The 25,969-nt window shown below is 52.2% G+C and overlaps 11 protein-coding genes across 12 annotated transcripts; 5 read left to right on the top strand and 6 right to left on the bottom strand.

Annotated features, from left to right (window-relative positions):
* Positions 1 to 182: 182 nt before the first annotated feature.
* TrAFT101_007364 (uncharacterized protein) lies at positions 183 to 2,324 on the bottom strand (the record flags this gene model as incomplete). The annotated part of the gene is made up of 3 exons (XM_024911075.2): positions 183 to 1,214; positions 1,284 to 2,113; positions 2,186 to 2,324. The coding sequence occupies 3 exons, from the start codon at positions 2,322 to 2,324 to the stop codon at positions 183 to 185; spliced, it is 2,001 nt and encodes a 666-aa protein (XP_024756441.1).
* A 305-nt stretch (positions 2,325 to 2,629) lies between these two features.
* Positions 2,630 to 3,909, top strand: TrAFT101_007363 (uncharacterized protein). Its single transcript, XM_024905525.2, has 2 exons — positions 2,630 to 3,105; positions 3,171 to 3,909. Exons 1-2 carry the CDS (start codon positions 2,827 to 2,829, stop codon positions 3,684 to 3,686), a joined length of 795 nt encoding a protein of 264 aa, XP_024756442.1. The 5' UTR covers positions 2,630 to 2,826; the 3' UTR covers positions 3,687 to 3,909.
* On the bottom strand, positions 3,876 to 5,078 carry TrAFT101_007362 (uncharacterized protein). The gene has a single exon (XM_024910226.2). The coding sequence runs from the start codon at positions 4,957 to 4,959 to the stop codon at positions 3,898 to 3,900; it is 1,062 nt and encodes a 353-aa protein (XP_024756443.2). The 5' UTR covers positions 4,960 to 5,078; the 3' UTR covers positions 3,876 to 3,897.
* A 127-nt stretch (positions 5,079 to 5,205) lies between these two features.
* Positions 5,206 to 7,603, top strand: ALG11 (asparagine-linked glycosylation protein). Its single transcript, XM_024908813.2, has 4 exons — positions 5,206 to 5,789; positions 5,881 to 6,016; positions 6,090 to 7,077; positions 7,136 to 7,603. Exons 1-4 carry the CDS (start codon positions 5,443 to 5,445, stop codon positions 7,315 to 7,317), a joined length of 1,653 nt encoding a protein of 550 aa, XP_024756444.2. The 5' UTR covers positions 5,206 to 5,442; the 3' UTR covers positions 7,318 to 7,603.
* Positions 7,525 to 10,736, bottom strand: TrAFT101_007360 (uncharacterized protein). 2 transcript variants are annotated; one of them, XM_066128022.1, is made up of 8 exons: positions 10,079 to 10,736; positions 9,774 to 9,964; positions 9,337 to 9,661; positions 9,150 to 9,251; positions 9,044 to 9,092; positions 8,928 to 8,983; positions 8,318 to 8,858; positions 7,525 to 8,258 (listed from the first exon to the last, which is right to left on the bottom strand). In XM_066128022.1, exons 1-8 carry the CDS (start codon positions 10,080 to 10,082, stop codon positions 7,790 to 7,792), a joined length of 1,737 nt encoding a protein of 578 aa, XP_065984136.1. In that variant the 5' UTR covers positions 10,083 to 10,736; the 3' UTR covers positions 7,525 to 7,789. The 2 variants fall into 2 exon arrangements, with proteins under 2 accessions (XP_065984136.1, XP_024756445.2); XM_024902105.2 differs by having other exon boundaries at positions 9,774 to 10,101.
* On the top strand, positions 10,371 to 12,963 carry TrAFT101_007359 (uncharacterized protein). The gene has a single exon (XM_024901154.2). The coding sequence runs from the start codon at positions 11,031 to 11,033 to the stop codon at positions 12,822 to 12,824; it is 1,794 nt and encodes a 597-aa protein (XP_024756447.2). The 5' UTR covers positions 10,371 to 11,030; the 3' UTR covers positions 12,825 to 12,963.
* Positions 12,885 to 15,910, bottom strand: TrAFT101_007358 (uncharacterized protein). Its single transcript, XM_024901135.2, has 2 exons — positions 14,584 to 15,910; positions 12,885 to 14,479 (listed from the first exon to the last, which is right to left on the bottom strand). Exons 1-2 carry the CDS (start codon positions 15,331 to 15,333, stop codon positions 13,124 to 13,126), a joined length of 2,106 nt encoding a protein of 701 aa, XP_024756448.1. The 5' UTR covers positions 15,334 to 15,910; the 3' UTR covers positions 12,885 to 13,123.
* TrAFT101_007357 (uncharacterized protein) lies at positions 15,683 to 18,286 on the top strand. Its single transcript, XM_024901121.2, has one exon. The coding sequence runs from the start codon at positions 16,401 to 16,403 to the stop codon at positions 17,484 to 17,486; it is 1,086 nt and encodes a 361-aa protein (XP_024756449.1). The 5' UTR covers positions 15,683 to 16,400; the 3' UTR covers positions 17,487 to 18,286.
* TrAFT101_007356 (uncharacterized protein) lies at positions 17,616 to 20,946 on the bottom strand. The gene is made up of 4 exons (XM_024903871.2): positions 20,788 to 20,946; positions 19,798 to 20,651; positions 19,525 to 19,724; positions 17,616 to 19,446 (listed from the first exon to the last, which is right to left on the bottom strand). Exons 2-4 carry the CDS (start codon positions 19,989 to 19,991, stop codon positions 17,990 to 17,992), a joined length of 1,851 nt encoding a protein of 616 aa, XP_024756450.2. The 5' UTR covers positions 19,992 to 20,651; positions 20,788 to 20,946; the 3' UTR covers positions 17,616 to 17,989.
* Positions 20,894 to 23,203, top strand: ARP3 (Arp2/3 complex subunit, actin nucleation center). Its single transcript, XM_024901139.2, has 6 exons — positions 20,894 to 21,275; positions 21,392 to 21,414; positions 21,495 to 21,769; positions 21,831 to 21,917; positions 21,968 to 22,801; positions 22,864 to 23,203. The coding sequence occupies exons 1-6, from the start codon at positions 21,241 to 21,243 to the stop codon at positions 22,927 to 22,929; spliced, it is 1,320 nt and encodes a 439-aa protein (XP_024756451.1). The 5' UTR covers positions 20,894 to 21,240; the 3' UTR covers positions 22,930 to 23,203.
* ADH1 (Alcohol dehydrogenase) lies at positions 23,174 to 25,118 on the bottom strand. The gene is made up of 2 exons (XM_024901111.2): positions 24,533 to 25,118; positions 23,174 to 24,452 (listed from the first exon to the last, which is right to left on the bottom strand). Exons 1-2 carry the CDS (start codon positions 24,591 to 24,593, stop codon positions 23,449 to 23,451), a joined length of 1,065 nt encoding a protein of 354 aa, XP_024756452.1. The 5' UTR covers positions 24,594 to 25,118; the 3' UTR covers positions 23,174 to 23,448.
* Positions 25,119 to 25,969: the final 851 nt, after the last annotated feature.

The following is a 25,969-nucleotide window of genomic DNA, read 5'->3' as shown; positions in this document are numbered from 1 at the left end:
GCATTTTCTTGTTCATATATATTATTCTCTTGTTTTGTGATTGTTGCAAGCCATCAAACTCCGGTATCGTCCCATGCGATATGCGACATCCATACATAAGCTTCCCCCAAGGGATTTTCCAGTTTCTAATAAGTACATCGTGTGGTCTCGGCTCGTCCCCATCTCATGACATATTGGGTTTGTTATCGGACTTGTTCCATCTCTGGCCGCCTGAACTCTCGTCGTAGTGCTGCTTTCCTCTGCGCCCAGTCGTCGCTGGCTCTCGTTTCAAAGGCCACTCCTTTAGGTCTGACCATTTTCAACTCTTTTGCCTTTTCCTTCTTCGCCTCTGGCTTGCCAATGGCTTCTTTTGCAAACCGCAGGTCCGTGAGTGTAAGCCTCAGGTCGGTGCTGTAAGGTTCAAACTTGGAAACGACTTGCTCCAAGCCAGTCTTCATCTTCTCCAGTAGTTCGTCCACCTCAGGGCATTCCTTTAGCCCGTTGTAGTCGGTCCAGTGCAGAGGGAATTGGGCTTTCAATCCTTCCACCTTCTTGATGATTGCTGTTAAAGTCCGGATGATGCTTGGGACATCTCTGTGAACGTTGCCATACGAGTCTTCCGCCAAACTGTGCACAGCCAGTTGGCAGAGAGCGATGGCTGCGTTGGCGGGCAATGTAGGCTCAGCATAGGGACCTCCCAAGACTGCAGCAGTAAATTGTGTACGAAAATCATGTCGGATTAGATCGCCAATCCATCCAATTGACATCAAACCAGTAGCGAATTGCCACGCTTGATCCTTCAAATGATCGGGAGAGACCGCTTCTTGTTGTTCTTTGCTTAGCACTCGGTCTTTGGCGCTCTGCCACGTTTTGCGAGCGATGGGGCTAAGCTCCGAAGCGGGAGTTGAACCAGGCTTTCGCGCAAGTCTCTCTAGAGCCTGTTCAAGACCGGTTCGCAGGTTGGTTTGCCTGGATTGGCTTGTGAATATGGGGTCTTCTCTCAAGGGAGCCGATGAACGGTGCTTTTCTTCAGTTGCTTCAGCCTCAGGGGCGGCTTGTGGCGCCGGCTTTCCATAAGCATCAACATGCTCCTCGACACTTTTCAAAGTTTCCATGCAGATTGAGTACAGCTGAGACCACATGGGCCCATCCTTGCGGTCTATGTCGTTGAAAATATTCCGCCTTCGTGCCTCGCAGCTTTCGGCAGTGAGGGCCAACTCCCACATGGCAAAGGCCTGTGCATTATTCCATTGTCAGTTACGAAGAGGATGCCAGTGGTTAGCTACAATGGCCATTATGCTTACCTTGATAGAGAGCTTCTTGCTTTTGAGACCATTCAGAAGACTGCCGTTGGGATCCTTAGAGTCAGATGTTAGGGGATTATCGTTCTTCAGAGGCTTCTTAACCATGAAGACCGAGAAAGCCCGGTTACCTGCCGCCCACAAAAAGCCAAGGCCGACTCCTGCTAGAATGCATCGGTTGATGAGGTAAATATCCAGCGGCCAGGAAGACGGAAGCATGTTGGACCTGGGCATGTTGTAGAATGGCCGCAGGAACATCATGGCCCATGACCAGGCAAACGATCTTAGGAAGAAATAGTATATGATGACTGTCGCGGGCAAGGTCAAGAGAGCTACTTTGGTGCACTCGGCCAGAGCCAAGGGCAGCTCCAATAAGAGAGTTTGAAGGGAGCCCGACACGAAACCCAAGCTCTTTTGCTCAGCCGCCTGCTTTCTCTCTAGCGAACCAAGATCCAGACGGTCAATATCACGTCTGTAATGTTCAACGGTCTGAACCAGGGCGAAAGTAAACATGTAGCAGGTCAGGAAGAGTGGCCGCTCGTTTAGCCTGGCACGATCCCCGCTGAGATAATTGATCCATTGGAGGTTCGTCTCTTCGTCCTTCGTTCCCAGGTAGATGGTGCAATAGAGCAGGCTCGAAACACCATACCAGAATGCCGTCTCGTATGTTCTGAGGGCGGTGAGTGAAGACGCTAATGTTTGCAGCCCAGATCCCGTGGTTTTGATGCCGACATGGTAGCTCGCAATTCGGAGGATGAGGATGGCGAGGCCACAAGAGAAGACTAGTAACGTTCGAAAGCCCACGGGGCCGAGAGGGAACCAAGACCAGAAATCTGTAGCATTTCATACCGTGCTTTGTGAGAAATGGGCAACTTAGCTGCTAGGAAGGAGAATTGGAATCTTACAGGAGTCCCAGCTGCCCAAAAGAATCGCTTCGATGTATGACACGGCCAACAACAGGCTAGCTGTTGAGGAGAAGCGTCGATGCAAAGCAGGCTGCAGAGTGTCCTTATAAGGGGCTCTCCGCGTCGGTGTGCCTGCCATGATCGCGTCGCATTCCCTCTGAGAACTAGAATCTCGGGTTGAGAATGGACGGTGCCAGCAGGATAAGATATAATGCGGTGGATGGACCAGGTCGCTGATGGAGTAAATAAAATAAAAATCGCCGGCTCAGCAACCAGAGCTGGGCAGAGCTGCGCTACCGACGCGCCAGGCCAGGGTCTATCGACGGCATCACGTGGCGATAAGCAAAAGTGGAATGGCGGGTGGCGCCTCTGATTGGAGCGCCGCCGTTCCAGTGACTCGCATGGCGTAACGCTTCGCCGTCGCAAGACTGTTACGTAGCCGGCTTCATCCATCCGTCTTCCAGAAACAAGGCCCTGTATTCGCCGTTCGTTGTTTACAAGCGCTAGAATCGCATCGCATCGCATCGCATCCCGTGTGCGTCTTTCTTTACGCAGCGTACATATCAACAAGCACGGGCAAACATCTCCCTATTTCGCCTCGTTTCTTTTCGCCCTGCCCTTCCCTTTGGATCGCAGCGACAATGGCGTATGATCGACTCTCCAGTCTCGAGGCCGGCCAGGGCGGCGCCGGCTACAGCGATGACCCTGCGTTCCAAGACCTCCAATACGAGCTGAAAAACAAGCTGCAGTCGTTGCTGAGCAATAACCGCAAGCTTGCCAACGATGTCAACGTCCTGGGGACGAAGAAGGATACCCCTCGCCTGCGGGAGCGGGTTCACAACACAATGGAGAAGTCTCGGGAAATCTGCAAGGAGATTGGCGATGGTGTGAAGAAACTACAGACATGGGATGATTTAACTGTACGCTTGCAAATATTTGTTTCTTGCTATGCGTACTGGGAATATGAGCTGACTCACATTGCTAGAAACAACAAAAATACGAACAGACAAAGGTCTCGAGCGATTTTCAGACTGCGCTCCAAGAGTTCCAGGGCTTGCAAAGAAGGGCTCTGGAAAAGGAGCGCGCATCCGTTACTGCAGCTCGCGAAGCACAGGCATCCGAAATTACCGGCGCCGGGGGTGAAGAACAGCTGCAGCTGCAACAGCAACAACAGCTGTCACAACTAGCCCCGCAAGATGAGGTAGATTTCCAAGAGGCCTTAATCATCGAGCGAGAAGAGGAGATTCGAAATATTGAGCAGGGAGTCGGCGACTTGAACGTGCTATTCAAGCAGGTGGCACAGATTGTTACCGAGCAGGGCCAGCAGCTCATTACCATCTCCGACACCGTGGAGAATGTTCACGAAAGCACCCGCGGCGCCGATGTAGAGACTCGTCAAGCAGCTCGATACCAGAAGGCAGCTCGCAACAAAGGCTGTTGTTTGCTACTCATCTTGGCCGTCATTTTGACCATCGTTCTTCTAGCGATTTTTGTTGGCTAAACATGATTTGCGCAAAACGATACACCAAACTACTATGTAGTTTTTTTTCTTCTATACGGAGTTTTGATTCCTTTTCTCTATTTTCGGCGGAGTTCATAGTACGGTTATACTCTACGCTGACACCTTATTAAAGATGTATATACCTAGGTAGGATTCGGGATCACTTGGCATTTTTGGACCTTTCTCTTTAGCGCGTTGAATCAAATTTTATTCATCTATTCGCATCTGGTTGTTGTTTGGCATCTACTGTTCCTCGTAAATATGGCAAGGCTGCCAGTGGCTTCTGAGTGGGTTTGGATAGTTTCTGCGTCTCCTTTGGAAGCCATTTCCCGAGGATGGCCTCGTTGACATCGTTGAGAGCAAATGTTGATGCCCAGTATAAGAAAATTGCGCTAGGTAGGTCGGCAAAGAGGATGGGGAAGAGAGGTATCAAGAGAAGCGTCCGGCCTACCGCCGTTCGAATTCTCATAATAGGAGTTTGTGGCACCTGAGGAGGACTGACGCTCAGCAAAGCCTTGAGCTGGTCCTTTGACAGCCTACCCCACGACGTTCGCGCAAGCAGCGCCGAACAGATGACGGGAAGCGCATAATAAGGGTCCATGGCAGTGAGATCTGTGAACCAGAGGCACCCGCCATCCACCAGGGATTCGTCGAGATAGCGGCGAGATAGCTCGAGAGCTGATGAAACGGCCTGGATGTCTACCAACCCGAACGAATGACTGAGCCACCCTGTGGGGGCGCCACAGAGTCGTCGTAGAGCTTCTGACACGATAATAAAGGGCGCCATGCTCAGGAAGGGAGCGAATGACTTCCATCTTTGCACACCCCAGCTCTTATATATCCTTGACCGAGACCTCTCCGTCAGACCAGCAACTCGCAGCCTCCACAGTCGCTCTGCATCCTCGCCCTGGCCGTGCTTCACTGTCATGGCATGTCGAGAACTCCAGGCCGTGACCAGCGGAGTCAGTCTGTTTCTGGTGACCACAAGGCGCCGTGTGTAATACTGAATCGGGAGTCGAAATGAGAAGTTTACGCCCACGGCCACGAGAGGGATGGAGATGTACCAGGGCAGTCCGGCGTGGTGGATAAAGGTGATGCTGTCAGCTGTCCATAATACGGCATCTCCTACAGCGCTGAGGTGAAAGCTGCGCCGCCCCGGGATGGAATTGGGATTGCTTCGCGATGTGTTATAGGCCGTTTGCATAAGACGAGTTGGTGAGGCCCTGCTACCGGGCATCGCAAAGCCCCTGGCCGATCTGCTGAAGAACGCCATGGCCAATCATAGCTTGTGAATTCCCAACGAGGCAGATCAACACGCTGGTGCAGTTGCTCCAAGCCAGCACAAGCCTCGATTCAGCGAGTGACTGAGCATCGTCATGGGAACAAAGGCCGATTGAATGTGATGAAGTCCCGTGAGTGGGGCCCTGCTGGCTCCAGAGCAAATTCAGCGCCTGAGCCACATCGGCCCATAGCTGGCGCCACAGGGCCGCTCCAGAGTGGCTCGCCAAGGCCTGCGAACAAGCTGTCAAGACGTAGCAAGTCATACAGGCAGGTTCCCCCACATGCTGTCTTCACTTCTCTCCCTCATCACTGGCGATGCCACCAGCTATTCCACCCTGGCCTGTGGCATTGCGGGCATTTACATAACCTACGACGCCGTACATTTGAGCCGAATATTCAGCTAAACGATAAAAAAAGACACGAAAAAAGAAGCCTTACAGCAGACGTTGCCGATTCGAAGTGGGCGGACGCTTGCATGGCGGACAAGTGCTCGGCAGAGGCGGCGACATGCAGCCAGCCGTCGTCGTTTTGGGGGCTTGATTCCCCCTCAATGGCTCTTTTTGCGACGATTCTTGTTACTTCGCCGTTATTTTTACTCTTCATTGCTCCTCTGATTGGCTCTGGGATCGGATGGCTACTGCGGAGAAAGACAGATGGCCGGCGCATACACCTCATCAACTTGATGGACGAAGAGCACAGGAAATACCTACATCAACACCAGGACTCAGACAGCACGACGACTCCCGATAAACTGGACGCCAAAGGTGAACTCCAGGCCACTCAAGACTGGCAAGGTGTTGTTGGTTTCTTCCACCCGTTCTGGTATGACTTCTCTCTCCAGGTGGCCGTTCGCCCCTCACATGCTGTCGTTGCTTGATAATTTCCCCGTTGCATTCCATTAACATCACGTCAGCAATGCTGGAGGTGGCGGAGAGCGCGTTTTATGGGCTGCTATTCGAGCGACACAGGATCGATGGCCAAGAGCCAAGTGCTTTGTGTATACCGGAGATCACGATGTTCCCAAAGATGCAATCATTAATAGAGTCAAGGTGAGAACGAGCCCCAGCAACGAAATATCCAACACAACGCCGAGAAGCAGCTTCTGATCAAACTGATGTATAGAATCGATTCAACATCCAACTCCACGCCCCGACGATCCAATTCCTCTATCTCTCCAAGAGAAACTGGGTTCTGGCCTCGAGATGGCCCGTCTTTACACTTTTGGGACAGTCTCTGGGCTCCATAGTCTTGGCCTGGGATGCCTTCTCCCTCATGGTGCCTGATATCTTCATTGATACCATGGGCTACGCATTTGCACTTAGTCTTTCAAAGTTCCTGTTCCGAAGTGTGCCTACCGGTGCCTATGTACACTATCCGACAATTTCTACCGATATGCTGGAATCTCTAGATCCCACATCTTCCGTGGGCTCTCAGGGAGTCAACGCTGGCAAGGGCACCGGAACCAGAGGAACTGCAAAGAGGATATACTGGCGACTTTTTGCGGCACTGTACTCTTGGGTTGGATCCTCCATCGATGTTGTCATGACGAATTCCACATGGACCCAAGCCCATGTGAAGAGCTTATGGGGCCCGTACCGCCGAGAAAAAGACCGAGAGCATCCCATCGCCGTCGTATACCCTCCGGTGGCTGTTAGCGAATTCGAACACGAGGTCGAGGTTTCCGCAGAGAGCGAAAAGCAACGAGAGCCGGTCCTCATATACATTGCGCAGTTCCGTCCCGAAAAGAACCATCCGCTTATTATCCAATCCTTTGCTGATTTCATCAAGACAAAGACTGCTGCCGCAGAAAAAGCACGCCTAATTCTAATTGGAAGCGTCCGTGATGATTCAGATTCTAAAAGGGTGTACAGACTGCGTCTGATGGTGAATGAGCTGGGTATCAAAGACCATGTTCAGTTCCACATCAATGCGTCTTGGTCAGAAATCCTTGAGTGGTCGAGAAAAGCGTCTGTGGGTGTTAACGGAATGTGGAATGAGCATTTTGGAATCGGCGTTGTGGAGTACCAAGCCGCCGGTCTGATATCCGTCGTTCATGACAGTGGCGGTCCTAAGCTGGACATTGTCACAGAAGTTGACGGCGAGCCAACAGGTAAGACAAGTAAAAATTCCCCAACTTACTAAACACTTAACTAACAGGAATCCCCTAGGTTTCCATGCGTCGAATGCAGCCGAGTTTGCGGCAGGATACGAAGCAGCCCTTTCACTTTCCGACCCTCTTGCAATGCGCCTGCGTGCGAGGAAATCAGCAAAGAGATTTTCCGAGGAAGTGTTTGAAGAGCAGTGGCTGGCGCAGATGGGTCGGCTGGTGGCGCTTGGAAAGAGAAAGTAAAGTATTTGTTTTTGGCTGTTGAGTTTATTGCAGAAATACTAGGAACATAGAACTAGGAGATACCCCCTTTTCTTTTATTGATTAACTGGTTAGCGGAGGGTATATACTAATAGACATTGCTAAGAGGGCAATGCAGATATAGTCGTTGTTTTGCTCTATATAATTGGCCGTCGAAGAAAAGAGAGAAAGAAAGAGACTGAAAGATGCTGGCTAAAGAAAGACAAGTAAAAGTTCTAATCATTGTATATATAGGGATACAGTTTAGAAAATAAAGACGTTGAAACAGTCATAAAATACCCCATTGTCGTATACCTCCGTTTCCTTCTTCCACACCAGAGATCCCACAAGGATTATAAATAGGAAAGCAACAACCCAGGTTTGCGCTAATGCTAATGGTATCACTACTAAGTCTAGCTCTATTGGTAAAAATATTTATCATAACCTTCATCCCAATAAAATTCCTATGCTCCAGCTACAGGGTATATCCCGCGCTGTTCTTCTGCCTAGGCTCGCTCGCCGCTTCAAACACACCATCAGTGAACCTCCTCACTGCCTGTACAGAGCTCAGGGTTGGTCGCACCCAGCTCACATTGTGGCCTCTTTTCTCCAAACCTACCGCTACTTCATCGTCAAACATTTCTTCCAGTAGAACGTGATTCGGCATGAGCTGGTCGTGTAGCCGTGGTCGCTCTAGAGCTCCCGCAAGAGTTTCGTCATGCCCGTCGAGGATGTGCCATAACACTTGAGCGGTGGCAGAGATGATACGGGAGCCGCCAGCAGCGCCGATGACAGCGTAGAGAGTGCCGTTGGGGAAAGAAGCGATGATGGGAGTGATGGAGGAGAGAGGGCGTTTGCCGGGGCGGATGTAGTTTGCGACGGAGGGAGCAAAGCCGAACTCGTTGCTGACGCCGGGAATAGAGAAGTCGTTCATCTCATTGTTTCTGGGACGCTATGGGTTAGCTGTGAAGCGGAAGGAAAGAATAAATAAATCATCTCTTACAAAATGATGCCTGTTGTAGGTTCAACAATTTCAGCTCCAAAAAGGAGGTTAACGGTCGTCGTCAGAGATACGGCCATGCCAGACTTATCGGCAGCTGCAATGTGCGAGGTGCCATGGCTATCGGGTACATAAAACTTCTTAGGGTTGTAGTACTTGGCTGGGTGTGTCTGGTTATCCCAGATTCTCTCATGAATGGCGTCAATGTTCTTAGGGTCAAGCATTTCCTGTTCAAAGCCCTCCACATCGTCGTCCACATATTCTGGGTCGCCGAGACTGATTCGAGCAGCATAAGCAAAACGCATGGCCTCGGTAAGGCGATGGCGGGATAGATCTTGATCGGACCAGTCTTCCGAGTTATAACGCTCCATGATCTTGAGAATCTGGAGACTGACGGTACCGCCGGCAGGAGCCCCAATGCCGTGAAGCACAAGACCTCGATATGTGACATTGTGAACGGGACGAATTATAACTTTGTAATTTGCCATGTCCTCGAGGGTCATTGTCCCACCGGTGCTTTGAATAAAGTCAACTATGGTTTTGGCTGTGCATAGTATAGTGGATTAGCAACTGCAGATTGCGATATTGATAGCTAATCAATCATTAAACTTACCCATTTCTCCAGAATAAAAAACTTCTGAGCCCTGCTCGGAAATCTTTTCAAGGGTGCTACCAGAAGTCATCAGCATATTATTCTGGAGTTGGAAAGCTGAAGGCGGGGGCGCTTACTCTGCATAGCGTTTGCGTGTCATCCAAGAACCTTCTTTGACCAAGTCACCTAGCACGACTTATTAGTATATGATGAATTCACATAGAAAGGATCATCTAGACAAACCATCAGGGGCAAAGTCCGTAGCCCAGTTGGGATCCTTGGTAAGAAAAGTCTCTCCATCGGCTTTGAGAGTACTGCCCATATACCGAATAAGGTCGTTTGAAACTGCGCCGCTTGTCAGAGATACCAAAACTTTCAAAAGTGTTTTCAATTCATAGTAAATCAAAGTATAAGCAAAGAGCGGACTTACCTCGGAATCCATTTCGGGCTAAGTGAATAGCACCTTGCATGACTGTCTTCCAAGGCAGGACGCCATACTTTGTGTGCATGTACTCGAGGCCCTTCACTTCGCTGGGAACGCCGACAGCAAGTCCACCGCGAACGCTTGCGCTCACGTTGTTGTTGTACATGTCCTCAAAGGCGGCGGCCGGCGCAGCTTCTCTGAAGTCGATGGCTTCATACTCGCCGTTGGCATCCCGAAGCACGGCAAAGCCTCCACCACCGATACCCGAGTGGTACATGCCAATAACGCCAACGCAAAACGTCGTCCCAACCAAGGCGTCGACAGCATTGCCCTATGAAAAAAAAATTAGTATAAGTTCACGAAATCATAGATCAAAGTGGATAATGATAGCGATCGTGCTTCGGGTCGGGTGAGATCTTAGCAGTTTTAGCACACGGACATACCCCTCGGGCCAGCAGATCCCTTCCTATGGCGCTGCATTCTCTGCTCTCACTGGCGACGCCACCGATATGCCCAGGCGCATTTTGCTGGAAAACTTCTTGGATGGCAGCCGCATCGACGGTGATGGCTTGAGGAAGAGTAATAGCCAGCAGCAGCGACCCCAGAAGCCGAGGGCCGTGAATGAACGTCGACTCTATCCACATGTCAACAGGCCGTAAAAGATAAGCCAAGCACCAAGGTATAGTAAAATATAAGAGATGGATGTTTTATCCAAAGCCGGAGTGAAGAAACAAAGTTGGGAACTCACTCATTTTGATCTAGAAAATCCCCATGGATGGTCGGCTTCGGCGTCGGGACGTCGGGTGGCTATTCCAATTATTAATGGAACCCCCGGAGCAGTGGCTACCGAATGATATTCAGGAGACACGGGACAGAGTGGACAGAGTCGCCTCTGCGTGGAATCAACCGGCAGGGCGTGCGTTATCTCTAGCAGTGACAGATCTCGCGCCTAGCTTCGGAACACTTAGTAAACTAATCCGAGCAAGTCCCGCGATTCCACATTGGAGGAGGGCCCATATACTAGCAGATAAGAGGAGGAGCGAGGAACGGGGAATGTGACAGACAGCAGGATAAGATCTCCAACCCCTGCTGATGCACCTCAGCAGAGATCGATATAAATAGTCGTCAGTGGTTCATCCGCCCTCCCGCTGCTTGATGCCCGCTGCAGAACAGCATCATCACCTCAACCAGCCCCCGAAGCACGAACACAGACATCTCCACACAAGGGCCCGGCTGGCTATGTGACAGACTCCGTTCGGCGAGCTCCGCATCGTGCCAGTCAGCTGCACGTCCCAGCAGCCGGGCTCTGGCCTCGTGACGGGCAGCAAGTTGTGTCCTAGTGCAAGGCCCGGCAAAAGTGCTCCATTCAGTGACAACACAAAAATGGGAAGACGGACAGTCCGCCCCGGCCGCTAAGCGGTGCTGGAGCCAATCGCGGCCACGGCGCATGTCCCTATTGAGCAGCCAATCAGAGCCGGCCAATAGGTAACACTGCATATGCACGTACACAGGCAGTGATAAGATAAGACATTTTTTCTTCTCTACCTGGCTATGGTCGACACGAAGTACCTATGAAGACTCAATATAGCAGATGAGAGTGTGAATTTTTTTCTTAGCGACGAGATATTACAGCCATAGGCCGTCAGAGTGGATTCTGCTCTCGTTATTTTCTCCAATTGCTCCGGATCGCCGTGTCGTCTATGAGAGCTTTGATACGGCCCTCGTCGTGTCTCAGCATCACTACTTCATTCCTGCAGCCTTTTCGACTCCTGAGACCTCAACCCATCCATTTCCTCCGTCCATTGGCACACATGGCGACCGCTCAAGCTTCTCCGGCTGCTTCAGCCCCCGCGGCTGCTCCAGCTGCACCTCCTCAGACCAGCAGCAATGGCGCCAATGGCAACAGGCCCAAGCGACCCAACCCCAGCGGCAACAATCGCAGCTGGAAGCAGAAGAAGACCAAGCGGGAGAAGAACATTACCGAGGGGTCCTCAGAGGAAGTTTTGCGATACGACATCGAGGCTCTCCTAGAATCGCGCAGATCCGAGACAGAGACACCAGCTGACGGCGAGACTACCGCGGCGCAAGAAGACCTGCCCGCTGAAGGAACCGAGACCGAAGTCGAAGTCCTCGAGCTCTCTTCCACCGGCGATGGCTTAGCCATGAAGCCCGGTTCCAATCAAGTCTACGTTGTTCCCTTCACCGTCCCCGGAGACATCGCCAAGGTGAAAGTCTTCCGCCACCTGCGCCGCGAGAACCAGACCGTCGCCGACTTCGTCTCCATCGTCAAGCCCTCCCCGCTGCGCGACGACTCCCGCATCCAGTGCAAATACTTTGCCACCTGCGGCGGCTGCCAGTTCCAGATGCTCGACTACGCCGAGCAGCTCCGCCGCAAGAGGAGGATCGTCGACAAGGCCTTCCAGAACTTCGCCAACCTCTCCGCCGAGCTGGTCCCCGCCATCCTCGACACCATCGGCAGCCCCCTGCAGTACAGCTACCGCACGAAGCTGACGCCTCACTTTGACGGCCCGCCGGGCTTCCACAGCAGGAGGAATAAGGGCGGTCCCAAGCCCAAATTCGAGAGCTGCCCTGATATTGGCTTCATGCGCAAGGGCCAGCGCAAAGTCATGGATATTGAGGACTGCCCCATCGGCACCGACGTCGTCAGGCAGGGCATGAAGCGCGAGCGAGAGAGGATGCAAAAGGAGTTTGGAGACTACCAGCGAGGCGCAACCATTCTGCTCCGTGAAAACACCCAGCGTTATCCCGTCAATGCCACGGGCGATGCTGCTGCTGCACCACCCAAGCAAGAAGACCTCGCCCCTTACACCATCCGCAACGACAGCGAGTTTGGCATCGACATCAAAACCTGCGAAACCGACTCCAAGGCCACCACTCACGAATACATCCGCGACCACCACTTCACCAACCCCGCCGGCTCCTTCTTCCAGAACAACAACTCCATCTTGCCCGTCTTCACAGACTACATCAAGGAGCATGTCCTCCCGCCCTCGTCTCCCTCATCCATCAAGTACCTCATCGACGCCTACTCCGGCTCGGGCCTCTTCACAATCACCCTGGCCTCCGTCTTCCAGCACTCCACGGGCATCGACATCGCCGCCGACTCCATCGCCTCTGCCCGCCACAATGCCGAGCTCAACGGCCTCGGCGAAGACCGCTGCAAGTTCATTGCTGCTGACGCCGGCGAGCTCTTCAAGAACGTCTCCTACAACGCCGACGAGACGACCGTCATCCTTGACCCCCCGCGCAAGGGTTGTGACGCCGATTTCCTCGGCCAGCTGAGACGCTTTGGACCCAAGAGGGTCGTCTACGTCAGCTGCAATGTTCATACCCAGGCTCGCGACGTGGGAGTCTTGGTGAGGGGCGAAGGAGAAGGCAAGAGATATGAGATTGAGAGCCTGAGAGGTTTCGATTTCTTCCCTCAGACGGGACACGTTGAGGGCGTTGCTGTTCTGAACAGGGTAGAGAGCTGAGACGAGGAAAAGGAGTGAAAAACACTTTATAGATTTATAGATTTAATGATGTGAAGATTCCACCTTTTGAAATTACAAGGCTACTGTGATGCAATTTTTTTTTAACTCATTGAATACATGAATACACACTCATGAATGCATGCATCTAGGAGAATACACAATAAACAAAAGAGGGGCCCGCCAGAATTTTTTATGCCAACATTCTCACTTTGCAGTAGGCTCCAAAGCAAGCGTAAAGAAATATAATTCCAATCAACAAAGCAGAACAAAAAGATGCAGCACGTATCCTCCTTCTCTTCTTACTCTTGTCCCAAAAGCGCCTTCAGAGTTTGTACCGTAATCTCTAGGACCTCTGGCCTCCTAGTAAGCTTCAGAGAGTCCTTCAGAGCTTCAACGCCGCCCTCCTGAGTGACCTTTTCTCGCGCGAGTTTGCAGACTTCTGCATCTCCCGCAACCATATTGTAGATGGTAACTACGCCTCTATGCCGCAGTCCCTCGTCCGCATCCGTACACATGCCCAGGACTACCTTGATGCCCTTTTCTCGCTGTAACACTAGCTTCGCAACGCTCTCGTAGCCTGTCAAAGAAGCCAATGCTCCGCCGGCTGCACTGCGAGTACCTTCATCTTCAGCGTCGGCTAGGGCTAAAAGTATGTGGATTCGATTCTTGGCTTGGGGGTTGCCATCTGCATACAGGGCTATGCCCTCAGGGGCTTGCATTAGATTGCAGACCAGTTCAACAGCCGCTTTGGAGACGAGATTATTGGAAGATAACATCTGCTCTTCAATCTGAGACCAGGCGTTGCTAATGATGGCTCGAGGAATTTCTTCATCTTCCATCGAAGCCAGGTTAGTCAGGGCCATGAGTCCCTCAAACGTTGGGAGTAAGTCTCGTCTCTCGGCTGCGGGGTCTGGTGGAAGGATTGAGGCTAGAGGTCGAATGGCGGCACTGGCTGGGACCGATCGATTTCCTCCAAAGACGAGATTAGGATTTATGCTGATGAGGATCCGTGCGAGGGCATGGGCGGCCATTCGGCGACCCGTCTCTTCTCTTTCCGGAAAACTCGTCCATGCAGTTAATAAGAGATTAATAGCGCCCTGCTGAGCTAATGAACCACGGAACGCCTTTGTCATGGCGAATGAGTTAATGATAGATATAATAATAGCCATGGATGCCGGGGATGCATGCTTGCTGTGCGCAACAAGAACGGGCGTGAGGCCTGCTTCAAAGACCACTTTGCACCTCTTGGTGACATGATCATCGTCATCCAGAGTGTCTGGAGCAGCTGGTTTTCCAGCTGCATCTGCGTACGCCTTGAGCTGAGACATCTTCTTATCCTCTTCAGAAAGAGTAGGTCGATACCGAGTCAAGTTGAGAAAAATGCTAAGAAGTCCATATGTCGATGGTGAACGAGGGGGGGCGTCTTTCAGCATTGCCACAAGCTTCTTGAGTAGTTCAGGATCGTTAACGATTGTTTCCTTAATCTTGGGCTGCAGCGATGAATAGGCCAGGCCCTCTATAGAATGCTGTCTTCCGTGATCTTCGTCACGTAATATCATCTTGGTGAATATGCCGGATAAATCTTCAATGCTAGTGACAGCCGCCTCAACTCTAGGTTGGTTTGGGTCATTCGTTAATGGGTTCAAGGGTACTACCTTCATTCTGAGTCAGTCAGCCATAACAGATTTACGCAATTTTCTTACAGCCCCCCTCCATGATGTAGCTCCCAAAACACGGGAAACGGATTCAGATTCCTTACTCTTAGTTTAGCCAAAATGACAGCGGCCAGGTGTTGGACTTGTTCCGAATGTCTTCTCATGTTGATGGAGCCGCCTTCGCTGTGCACATTGGGGTCCGCATTCATACTACGAACTTCCCCGTCCAGATCCTGGTCAACCACCTCCTCGAGCCACTCCACGCAATATTTCTGAATGGCCTCTCGACACGCAGCGTTCATGCAAGAAGCGTTTAGCATTTCCAAACAGGCCGTTTCGACTTTTCGGCTCTTCCACTTTCTCCTCATTAGCGGGCCTAGTGAAACCAGAAACCCTTCGTTTAGGAAGAGCTCGGCGGAGAGATCCGGAACAATGGGGAAGATGGCCGCAGCGACGCAAAAGGCGACAATGTAGTCATCGTATGTGCCTCTCTTGACTCGATCAAAGAAGAAAGTAGACAGCTTCTGCTTGCCATTCTCGCCTGCGGCCCTCAAGTATGCTGAGGTGACGAGAGTAGCGTGGCCGCGGACAACGTCCGGCTGGCGCATGTCAAGATAGCACAGAATCGTATCTACGCAGTCACCGTCAATGAGATCGGTGATGGACTTGTGATCTTTGTCCTTCTCCTGCGCATCGGCGTCATCGTTGAGCAACTTGGTCAGCGCATTCAGGTCTTTGCACGTCTCTTCATCCTCCTGGCCGCCTTCCATCAACCGCGCGAAGATGAGAAGCGTCTGGTCCTCGAGTGAGGCAGCCGGACCAGAATTCTGAAGAGTCTCAGCTACGGCTGCCATCTTGAGCTTGTTTCAGATTTTGTTTGGAACAGACTCAGGCCCAAGGCTGCATTTGTAATGTCACCAGCAACGCTTTCGAGAGCAACGCGAGCAATGGCGAGTCGTGAGTGCGGCACTGGGCTCGTTGCTGCTTTGTTATAGCTCCTTGCAGGTTGGCGGATGGCAAGAATGTTGAGCAGTGCAAGACTCGGCGACGCTGAAGCCGTCTAGGAAAGTTGAAGTTATAGCGACGTCACAGGCCACAGCTTCCCCCAAGACCAGGTGAAATAAAAAGAAGCTCTGCAGATCCCACCAGGCGTCTGTCCCACTCTGATAGCATGTCGAAGCTCCGAACCCCACCCCCCACTGCGTCACCAGCGTGTTAGCGCTGCGTTACCGCCGTCCGGATAGCAGCCAGTGATATCGCCAGAGCCACCACGCTGCCGCCACGTTCATTCTGGGCCTCGTCGCTGGAGCGCGCGAGTGCTGGGCTGCTGGAGGCGCAGATACAGTTCACACCTCTGCTGGCGCCATCGGCCAATTGACTTCGGATAAGAGCCCATTATGTCGCTAGCACTGGCCCCAGGCATCAGTTTGCTTAGCGAGCTTATAGCGGACTTGTCAAGAGGGAGAGCATTTCAGCTGATGGAAGGATAAGGTGGTTAAATGACAGTCACGTGCTTTGGCGTTTGCTCCCCTCCAAGCCTCTTTTCATCTCGCGATCTCAGTCAGCCTTGCAGCAAAGCAGGACGACTGAGCCTGTCACTTGCTGGTGGTCAATCTACAGAATCGTAGCTGTTGGATGGAACCACATAGTCTTGGACATGTCTTGACGTTTTATTCTGATTGTGCCTGTTGAGCTGTGGCTGTTTGATTGCGCAACATTTCTCTCTTCTTGGCCTTACTTGACAACACCAAATCTCAGAAACCCGGCATCGCATTGCACAACTTGAGCAGCCACGTCGAAACAGCTCCGATTTTTCTCCTCCCCTCCTCGATTCTGACCTCGTAGCTGTCTCCGCCAGCCTACGTCCACTCCATCCATCCATCCATCCACCTACCCAGAAAACGAACCATCGCCGCCCAACATGGATGCCGTCGACGTCTCGGAGCACTACGAGGTCACCTCCATCGACAGCCCTCCCTCCCTCCTCTCCATCGTCATCGACACCAACCCACGTGCCTGGGCCGCCCTCGACTCCCGCCTCTCCCTCGCTCAGGCAATCTCCAACATCCTCGTCTTTGTCAACGCCCACCTTGCCTTCAGCAATACCAACCAGGTCGCCGTCATAGCCGCACACGTGAACCGCGCCGTATGGCTCTATCCCACTGCTCAGAAGCCAGCGGCCGCAAAGGACAACTCGGGAGACGTCCAGATGCAGGATGTGTCGGCTGAGACGAACAACTCTTCTTCACCATCGGCCAACAAGTACCCCCAGTTCGCACAGATCGAGTCTTCCGTCTTCTCGTCCATCCAGAGTCTCATGGCCGAGACCACCATCCAAGACCTTGATCAAGTAACAACGCAGCTCTCCGGAGCTCTGACTCTCGCACTCTGCCGCATCAACAAGGCCTCACAAGCTCTCAGCTCGTCGGATACCACTCTCTCTAACGCTGCTCCCGTTAATTCCACCGCCCCTCCTCCCGTCAAAGGCCGAATCGTCGTCATATCCGTCTCAGATTCCGAACCGTCTCAATATATCCCAACAATGAATGCCGTCTTTGCGGCCGCTCACAACCAAGTTGCCATTGATACCATTGCTCTTGCCGGTGACTCAACCTTCCTCCAGCAAGCATGCTTCAACACCAACGGCATCTTTCTCAAGGCATCCAACCCTCAAGGCCTGCTGACCTACCTTATGTTTGGACTTATCCCCGATACAGAAGCTCGTGAGTCAATTATTACGCCTACCCATGACACTGTCGACTTTCGAACGGCCTGCTTTTGCCATGGCAAGGTGGTCGATACCGGATTCGTCTGCTCCGTCTGTCTGAGCATATTCTGCGAACCGCCAGAGAACGCTGAATGTCTCACGTGCGGTACTGTGCTGGCACTCGGCAATTACGGTGCTAAACCTGCCGTTGTACCACGGAAAAAGAAGAAGAAGAAGAAGATTGTCAACGGTAGCGGGCGTGAGGAGACAGGGAGTGCTACAGGGACGCCAAAGCCTTGATTTCATTAGCGTCCTTGAAGATAATTAGGCCAAGAAGGAGAGGAAATGATATATTTACACACGCCCATTACAAAGGCTTTTTTTGATGTCTTGTTTGGAAGTTTAAGTCGCAGTCTAAGAAGGAAAGGAACGCATTCTAATTGATTATGTACCGATACCCAAGGTAGTGTAGAGATGGATATCCACTCAAAGCGATCTGCAAGATCTGTCTTGGGTATAAGATAGAGGAGTTCTGGAAAACGGGATATCTATAAGAATACAGGGGGATAACGCTATATGAATATCATACAAAAAGAGGAACGAGGTAAAAGCTTTGGCGGTTTAAATGAAGGAGAAGAAAGAAGAAAACCAAAACTTGGAGTACAACGCCAGTATCCCTTCTCACGCGCAAAGGTGCCAAATTGCCCCCAATGTCCCTTCTAGCTTGGTCTAGTCCTTGAAATGCCAAGCAGTAACTCCTGATTCCTCGTCTCTCTCTCTCTCTCTCTTTTGTTGCTGATACTTTACTGCAGCTGAACTTTGCGGCCACCTTTGGCAATCTTAGCACCGTCAGGCAGTCGTGACATGACGCATCGCGGTGCCTTTTCCAAGCCACCCATTGATGCTAGAGCAAAGGAGTCTGTATTGTGGGCAAAGTATAGATAGTAGCCTCTACTAGTCTTTTTCACGGCCATGATACCGATGGCGCCTGCGGAATGACAACTTTTCACCCCGGGGTGATCCATAAAGTCCTTAGCTATGAATGATTCCATGATGGCGTCCTCGTCATCATCTTGAACATCGATGCCGGCGGGGCCACGGCGCGTCCCATGATAAAGACGCTCAGCACATCTCTGTGACGCCATTGTGGTGGCCATGTGCTCTCCAGTGCCACTTGTTACGGCTGCAACAGTGACGTTGTCAATGTCATCCTCAGCACAAGGTACAACGGCTGTACCAATGCCAACCAAAGCGGCCGGCCCTAAGCGGCCTCGATGTTTCATTCCGATACCACCAGACGAAGATCCTGCCGCTATGTGGCCGCCATCATCAATTGCAATAGCACCAATAGTGTCCGTGACCAAATCTTCATTGCCACTATCAAACTGGAAATGGCGCTTTGCGGCCTGTGAGCTAGAATCCTCGTTTTCTTTTGACGTGTCAAGCGGGCGCTTAAGACCGCGAATGCTTATTACGGAGGCATCTCTTCCTTGTCCTTGATTCTGCCCGTCATCATCTGAACCTTCTTGGAGCTCACCGGTATTTTCACTGGAAAGCTTCGCCCCATCGAAGTGCGCCATCTTGGAATTATCCGCCAGCCTGGTGTCATCCGGAATAGCGTCTGCGCTCACGCCATTCCCACGACTACCTTGATGGATGTTTTTGGAGTGCCGTTTCAGGCGACTAGGCGAAAAATTAACGCTCACATTGCTCGTTGCGGTAGTGGGCGTCGTATGCATTGAAGCCCCCGGTGTCGGTCGCGAGGGAGGTCGGGGCGTGTTCGTTGGAGTGGAGGATAGAGCACGAGCATACGTTGCTGGATACACTGGAGGCTCAAAAATAGCATTTACGTCTGGATTGGGTGTGCCGACATATGGCGAATCAAGCTGGCCTTCATTCCATGTCCCCGCCAGGATTGCCGCAGTATGATCCCTAGGGAATACTTTATGAGGATCTGTCACTGCCACTGCATCATATTGGTACAGGGCACTGCCCATATTGATCTTGTTAGAAGCAGAGCTGGCCTTGATGTCTTTGGAGCTAATCTCGGCTCTCTTCAGATCTTCTTGCCATTTCAGGAAACGATCCCTGGAATTTCTGGAAACGAGATATTCGTTGCCATAAGTTGCCATTCCGTGCTCTTCGGCAAAGTTTCTCGCTCCTTCGCCTACGAGGGCATTTGGGGGGACTCGGCGGAGGCTTAGGGGTCTGTTGCTTGTGTCCAAGATGAGCTTGGCTAGTGAGATGGGATTTTTAACGTCTAACAGCAATAGCAGTCTGGTTAGTAGAGCAGATGGTATTCAACAGAGTAGCAAACCAGACAAGAGAATTGACTGACTTGGAACGGCGCCACAGGCACCGCTACGGCCCAAATGATCAACAATCGTCGCATCACACTCGACAGTGCCGTCGATTGATAGATTGGAGCCATAGCCGGCGTTTGTTATCTCCTTGTTCTCGAGGATAACCAGAGCAGCTTCAACCGCCTCGGTAGCAGTGGCGCCGGCTTTTAAGAATTTCATGCCCATCTCACAGGCCCTGTCGACAACCCATAGTCAGAACATGTGTCGTATAGCAGCAGGTCTGGGAATGGCACAAGGGGCAATCTTACGCAACGCAGGCTTGAAGATGAACATGCTCATTTTGATGACTGTGGAAGCCAGCTCCCGCATGGATGAAGATTGCCGGGACGCATTTGAGCTGCTTCTGACCAAGGCCAAGAGCGCGGTCGAGTGCGCCATCGGTACCACAAGTATTATCGTCCATCACTGGGGGAAATCCTTCATCGTCATAGCCACTGCTCATGCTTCGGCTAGGGTTTGGTTGCAAGCTAGTCGATGCTGAGATGTATGAGACGGCGTTGTCGGGCAGCTGCCGGTAATGAGAGAGACGATATTAATATATGAGAGAGTCGATATCAATATACGAGAGAAGAGGTGGGAACAAGGGGGCGGACTAGGGCGAATGAATTGATCCCACAAAAGGGACGAAGAGAAAGAAGAGCAAGAAAAGGGACAAATCTAGGAGGCTTTGAAGTTTTTTTTCTCTTCTTTCAAGAATGGTAAGAGTCAATGCCACCGCCTTTTGTTCTGCCAGCCGGCAGAGCGCAGTCGCCTCTGACTGGAGACAGCCGAGGAATTGGCAGCAGACACGCGGCAGGAAAAGAAAACCGCCACACTGGATTTTGAACTGCCAAAGGCTGGAGCTGCTGCAAGTGTACAGAAGAGCAGCGAATCTGGCAGGCGGATTCTGGAGCGTGGACGTCGAGTCGAAGAATCAGGCCATTAAGACGATGCAGCGGTGGGCATAATTGTTCGCAGGCGACGCCTTCCTTGCCGTTGACAGCCCGACTATTTGGATACGTGATACGTCGTTTGAACTTCTTTTCTATCTATTTGGCTTTGCTTTGTTGTTTGCTGGGCTGCGTTTCTCTTTCTGCAAAAGACCTTTTACGCTTGGATGCTGCTGTTTATAGAAAACCCAATGCAATGATTAACCGACAATGAAGAATGACTATTCCCGAGAAGAAACGAGGGGGAATGAGGCCAAAAATGAATATTTTGCAATTTGATAATGCATCGTTGTTGGAGCAGGCAAATACCTCACTTACCACCTATGTGGACCACCATTCACTCGTGAAGCTATTCGCACAGCACGCAGCACTGCATGACGTCGGGGCGAAAACCGTCAATGGGAACCTCGCAGCTCCCCACAGAAGCGCCCCCTTAACGACATAAACCCCAGTACGCAGCTAGCCAGGCGGCTTGGCGGGGCTGGCATGGTGAGATTCGTCAGAGCAACTGGAGCTGGCGCCTCACAGGCCCTCCGCCCCCTCTATCTTTAGCGGTCGTGCCTCTGTAGCCGGAGCCTGCCTAGCCACTCCAGGCACGTTACGTACTCCGTGTCGACGTCCGCATCTCCCCACCTGTCCCTAGACTCGAGCGGTCCAGCTGTCGAAGGGCCATTGCTGCGCTCTTCCGCCTCCAACGACCTCGAAGCTTCACCGTCACGACTCTGGGAGCTTGTGCCTGTGCTGCCAGCACCCTCTGCAATCATGGCGAACCAAACTCCCGCCGTTGTCATGGACAAGTAAGTATTGCTTCCTGCCGTGGATGCAGCAGCCAGCCAGCCCGCCCCTCTCTCCTCTCTCCTGGATGGCTCCAGACGACAGCTCGATGCAAGGTGCTAACTCGACACTCGTCCAGCGGCACGGGTTTCTCCAAGCTAGGTACCATCTCGCCCGTCTCCTTGCCAATGTGCATCTCGTCTGCGAAAATGCCGTCGACTGACTTGAGCTCGCTCTGCTAGGTTTTGCCGGCAACGATTCCCCTTCATTCGTCTTCCCTACCGCCATCGCGACCAAGGCTGCCAGTGGAGGCGCCGGAGGATCAGGATCGGGTCGTCCGGCCGTCGGCAACAAGCCTTCGTTCCTGACCGGAGGAGCTGGTCCCAGCGGCCATCTGAACTCAAAGCGCGGAACCGAGGACTTGGACTTCTACATTGGTGACGAGGCCATTAACGCCGCGGCTGGTCCTGGATACGGCCTCCACTATCCCATCCGCCATGGTCAGATTGAGAACTGGGTATGGAATCAGCAATTGTGATATCTTGGGGAGAGGCATTGTCTTGCTAACCGGCAATCAGGACCACATGGAGCGATTCTGGTCAAACTCCATCTTCAAGTACCTGCGAGTCGAGCCCGAAGACCACTACTTCCTTCTCACCGAGCCCGTAAGATTCCAACATGTCTGTGGTGATTGGAAGCTGCTAACACCTGGTAGCCGCTGAACCCTCCCGAGAACCGAGAAAACACTGCCGAGATCTTCTTCGAGTCTTTCAACTGTGCCGGCATGTACATTGCCGTGCAGGCTGTTCTGGCTCTGGCGGCCTCGTGGACCTCTTCCAAGGTTTCGGACCGATCCTTGACCGGTACTGTTATTGACTCTGGTGATGGTGTCACCCACGTCATCCCGGTCGCTGAAGGTTACGTTATCGGATCATCGATCAAGTCGATCCCCGTTGCCGGACGAGACATTACATATTTCGTCCAGTCTCTTCTGCGAGACCGCGGCGAGCCCGATTCGTCCCTGAAAACGGCTCAGGAGATCAAGGAAGAGTACTGCTACGTCTGCCCCGACATTGTCAAGGAGTTTGCCCGCTACGACCGTGACCGCAGCCGCTTTGCCAAGCACGTCGTGACCCAGCCTGGCGGTCGCCAGGTCACTGTCGACGTCGGTTACGAACGTTTCTTGGCTCCCGAGATCTTCTTCAACCCCGAAATCTACACGTCAGATTTCCTGACCCCGCTGCCAACCGTTGTGGATGGCGTCATCCAGCAATCGCCAATTGATGTTCGACGAGGTCTCTACAAGAACATTGTCCTGTCCGGTGGAAGCACCCTCTACAAGGACTTTGGAAGACGTTTACAGCGAGACATTAAGCTGCTCGTCGATGCCAGAATCCAGGCCAGCGAGCAGCGCAGCGGCGGTGCCCGTAGCGGCGGAGTGGATGTCCAGGTTATTACTCACAAGAGACAGCGACATGGACCCTGGTTCGGCGGCAGTCTGCTCGGCCAGACTCCCGAGTTCCGATCCTACTGCCACACCAAGGCAGAGGTACGTCATACCACTCTATCCGATTGCTTTTTGAAACATGGCATGACTGACTACTCGCTTAGTACCAAGAATACGGACCTAGCATTGTGCGAAGATTTGCTCTTCTCGGTGGCCCTGGCGGTTCATAAAAGGTGGTGTTGGAAGCTGTTTAGGAAAGGGTGCGGGGTATTAGAGACTTGGAAGATGCGTTTTTACTTTAGTGAAAGAGGATATATGCACAATATACTACATATGTATTATTTTCTGATATGTCCGATGCAAGTCACCATGAGGCATACATTCCCCCAAAATAAGTTGAGCCAGCGGTGACATACCCTTTGTGTTTTCGTTGAAATCCATTTAAAACAATCACAGACTACGTTTTCATTCAGAGCAAGTTGATCAAATATAATTCATTTCTCGTGTCATTAATTCCAAATAAACAACTGCTCGTAAACCTCGTTACCTTTACACCCCGCCATCATTTATAGATACATGTCAATAATAAGACAATCCTTGCCCAACAAACAACAAACTCTTGCCTGCCTACACCAACCCGCCAACCTATACTCCTAGATTTGTATCTGAACCATCTTGTTTTTTTCTTTTTTCTTCTTTTACTTTCTTGTTTGTTTGTTGAGCTTTTTGAGAACTTCTCAAGCACACATTTATTTGGAGGTGTCAACAACATAGCGGCCGGCAATCTTGGCCTCGTGCATCAAAGCGTAGACATCCTGGAGCTGGCTCAGGCCAATGGACTTGTAAGGAACGTTGATCAAGCCCCGTGCGAAGAAGTCGAGCGCCTCGGCCGTGTCAGCGCGGTTGCCGACGTAGCTGCCCTTGATGTTGATCATGCGGACGACGGTGTCAAAGACGGGGGCAGAGAGGTTGGCATTGGCGGGCAGGCCGATGCAGACCAGGACGCCCTTGGAGCGCAGATACTGCGTGGCCTGCTGGAAGGGCTTCTCCTGGACGGCGACGAGCAGAGCGGCGTAGGGGCCCTCGCCGTCGGGCGTGGCGGCCTTGACGTCGGCGACGATGTCCTTTGACTTTGTGAAGTCGATGAAGGTCGAGGCACCGAGCTTGAGGCACAGGTCGCGCTTCTCGTCGCCGGCGTCAATGGCGATGGCGTGGATGCCCATGGCCTTTGCGTACTGGATGGCAATGCTGCCGAGGCCGCCGCCGGCGCCGACAATGGCGATTGTCTGGCCGGGGCGGACCTGCGACTCCTTGATGCCCTTGTAGACGGTGATGCCGGCGCACAGGATGGGCGCGACGGCCTCGAGGTTGGTGCCCTTGGGGATGCGGGCGACGTGGGCGGCCTTTGCGATGGCGTACTCCTGGAACGTGCCGTCGACGGTGTAGCCCGACAGCAGGGCCTTTTTGCACAGCGACTCGTCGCTGTTCTGGCAGTAGGAGCAGCTGAGGCACGAGCCGTTGAGCCACTTGATGCCGGCGAGGTCGCCAATCTCAATGTCGTCGACGAGCGAGCCGCGGGCGACGACGACACCGGCACCCTCGTGGCCGCCGACGAGGGGCAGCGGCTTTGTGGGCAGCGGCCAGTCGCCCATCATGGCGTGGAGGTCGGTGTGGCAGACGCCAGAGTACTTGATGTTGACGAGGACTTCATCGGGGCCGGGCTTCTGGACGGGGATCCTCTTGTAGGTGGCGGCTAAGAGAAGAATGTAAATGTTAGTTTAAGAAAAGAAGATTGTATTAGAAGAAGTGTGATTTGAGGGTTTGAGAACGTACGTCCGCCGACTTTCTCGACAACTTGTGCCCATTGGTCAGTTGGAAGGTTGAGGCTGCCCATTTTGGATGGTGGTGATGTATATAGGAATTGAACTTTTTGTGTACAAGTCTATAAAGTGGAAACAATTGAATTGAATTGACTGATGAGGAAATATCAGAAGCTGAATGAAAGCTGTTGATGATGAGTGGCGATGCAGACAAGAACAGCTGGATGGAGTGACGGGCAGATGTGATTTATATAAAACTCAGAGACGCCTCTTGGGCCTAGCTCAACTCAGCTCCCAGCTCCCAGCTCCAGCCAAGAGGGCTGCAGTACAACCCAAAGAGCGTGAGTGATATCATCTCATCCAGGCATGTAAGGTATTCCCTCTCACGTATCCTCTCACTCTCTCTCTCTCTCTTTGGCCGTTCTCGGCTGGACGGACCGATCCATGATTGGGTAGCATCACTGGGGAAAAGGGGCAACCTATCGCTAGTAAAGGCCGATGGTGGTGTGGCTATTCGGCCAGACACATCTTAGCAAGAGTCACAAAATCACGAAACCGAACAAAGGAAAAAAAAAAATAGGCTCGAGATAGATAGCTGAAGCACCACATACAGTACAAACAGGCATGCAAGCTCTAGATTGGATTCGGTCGAGCGAAGCCGATAACTGGGGCGGGGCAAGTGGATTCATTCGCTGGGGCGCGCCATCATGCCATGCCGACATCATGCCATCAAGCCATATCAGATGCCCACCCGTCATGCAGCCTGCAGGCAAAAAAAGAGGGCAACCAAGACCAAGGGCAGGAAAAGCAAGCCACATCCTCATGTCCGTGGCCAAATCGACTGCATGCTGCTTTGCCCCGCCGGCCCTTTTTCAGTATTTTTCTGGATCCTTTTTTGGGCGATGCAGCTTTGGCGATGCCCCCCCACTTCGCGGGACGGCCTCATCGGACAATCCTGAGCTGTTTTGGCACTGTCGAATGTTGTCTTGATCGGCCTTACCAAGGCGTTTCTTGCTTGTTGGTTTCAATGAAATGATGAAGAAACTCCGTCGAGAAGTGATACGTCACCGAATTCAACCTCGATATGTACCTAGATTGTCGCCCGCTCTCTCTCTCTCTCGCTCTCTCTCGTCTTCGTAACACGGCTTATACGAGGCTTCAAACTTCCCGCGCTACGCTTTGGACAGTGCATATACTATCTACAAGTTTCCACAAAAGAGCTGAAGAAAGCACCAAAGAAGCAGCGCTAGGCGTAACGGAATTTGATCCAAAGAATGAAGGCAGTGCCTAGTGTCCACCTTCAAGATCCTTCCCATAGCTCCACGGACTGGATCATCTCCAGCCACATCCATCGTTTGAAGAAGTAGTTCTCCAAACCCCCCCCCCCCCCCCCCTTCTTGTTTCCTTCTGCCTAGTTCCAACTAGCAGGTATAGTTACACTTTTACTCTA

This window comes from Trichoderma asperellum, chromosome 4 (assembly GCF_020647865.1).
Source record: "Trichoderma asperellum chromosome 4, complete sequence".
In the NCBI taxonomy this organism is placed as follows: domain Eukaryota; kingdom Fungi; phylum Ascomycota; class Sordariomycetes; order Hypocreales; family Hypocreaceae; genus Trichoderma; species Trichoderma asperellum.
This window is presented reverse-complemented; position numbering and strand designations above follow the sequence as displayed.

What these genes read in the sequence shown, in the direction of transcription:
- TrAFT101_007363 (XM_024905525.2), top strand. Translation starts at nt 2,827, where the DNA reads ATGGCGTATGATCGACTCTCCAGTCTCGAGGCCGGCCAGGGCGGCGCC. An exon ending in AGACATGGGATGATTTAACT is followed by an intron (nt 3,106 to 3,170) that starts GTACGCTTGCAA and finishes TCACATTGCTAG; the next exon opens with AAACAACAAAAATACGAACA.
- TrAFT101_007362 (XM_024910226.2), bottom strand. Translation starts at nt 4,959, where the DNA reads ATGGCGTTCTTCAGCAGATCGGCCAGGGGCTTTGCGATGCCCGGTAGC.
- ALG11 (XM_024908813.2), top strand. Translation starts at nt 5,443, where the DNA reads ATGGCGGACAAGTGCTCGGCAGAGGCGGCGACATGCAGCCAGCCGTCG. An exon ending in CAATCATTAATAGAGTCAAG is followed by an intron (nt 6,017 to 6,089) that starts GTGAGAACGAGC and finishes ACTGATGTATAG; the next exon opens with AATCGATTCAACATCCAACT. An exon ending in AGTTGACGGCGAGCCAACAG is followed by an intron (nt 7,078 to 7,135) that starts GTAAGACAAGTA and finishes GGAATCCCCTAG; the next exon opens with GTTTCCATGCGTCGAATGCA.
- TrAFT101_007360 (XM_024902105.2), bottom strand. Translation starts at nt 9,974, where the DNA reads ATGTGGATAGAGTCGACGTTCATTCACGGCCCTCGGCTTCTGGGGTCG. An exon ending in ACACGCAAACGCTATGCAGA is followed by an intron (nt 8,984 to 9,043) that starts GTAAGCGCCCCC and finishes GACTTCTGGTAG; the next exon opens with CACCCTTGAAAAGATTTCCG. An exon ending in CCTACAACAGGCATCATTTT is followed by an intron (nt 8,259 to 8,317) that starts GTAAGAGATGAT and finishes ATAGCGTCCCAG; the next exon opens with AAACAATGAGATGAACGACT.
- TrAFT101_007359 (XM_024901154.2), top strand. Translation starts at nt 11,031, where the DNA reads ATGAGAGCTTTGATACGGCCCTCGTCGTGTCTCAGCATCACTACTTCA.
- TrAFT101_007358 (XM_024901135.2), bottom strand. Translation starts at nt 15,333, where the DNA reads ATGGCAGCCGTAGCTGAGACTCTTCAGAATTCTGGTCCGGCTGCCTCA. An exon ending in TCATTTTGGCTAAACTAAGA is followed by an intron (nt 14,480 to 14,583) that starts GTAAGGAATCTG and finishes CTCAGAATGAAG; the next exon opens with GTAGTACCCTTGAACCCATT.
- TrAFT101_007357 (XM_024901121.2), top strand. Translation starts at nt 16,401, where the DNA reads ATGGATGCCGTCGACGTCTCGGAGCACTACGAGGTCACCTCCATCGAC.
- TrAFT101_007356 (XM_024903871.2), bottom strand. Translation starts at nt 19,991, where the DNA reads ATGAGCAGTGGCTATGACGATGAAGGATTTCCCCCAGTGATGGACGAT. An exon ending in CATCTTCAAGCCTGCGTTGC is followed by an intron (nt 19,725 to 19,797) that starts GTAAGATTGCCC and finishes GGTTGTCGACAG; the next exon opens with GGCCTGTGAGATGGGCATGA. An exon ending in TGCCTGTGGCGCCGTTCCAA is followed by an intron (nt 19,447 to 19,524) that starts GTCAGTCAATTC and finishes TATTGCTGTTAG; the next exon opens with ACGTTAAAAATCCCATCTCA.
- ARP3 (XM_024901139.2), top strand. Translation starts at nt 21,241, where the DNA reads ATGGCGAACCAAACTCCCGCCGTTGTCATGGACAA. An exon ending in CCCGCCGTTGTCATGGACAA is followed by an intron (nt 21,276 to 21,391) that starts GTAAGTATTGCT and finishes ACACTCGTCCAG; the next exon opens with CGGCACGGGTTTCTCCAAGC. An exon ending in ACTTCCTTCTCACCGAGCCC is followed by an intron (nt 21,918 to 21,967) that starts GTAAGATTCCAA and finishes AACACCTGGTAG; the next exon opens with CCGCTGAACCCTCCCGAGAA.
- ADH1 (XM_024901111.2), bottom strand. Translation starts at nt 24,593, where the DNA reads ATGGGCAGCCTCAACCTTCCAACTGACCAATGGGCACAAGTTGTCGAG. An exon ending in TGTCGAGAAAGTCGGCGGAC is followed by an intron (nt 24,453 to 24,532) that starts GTACGTTCTCAA and finishes TTCTTCTCTTAG; the next exon opens with CCGCCACCTACAAGAGGATC.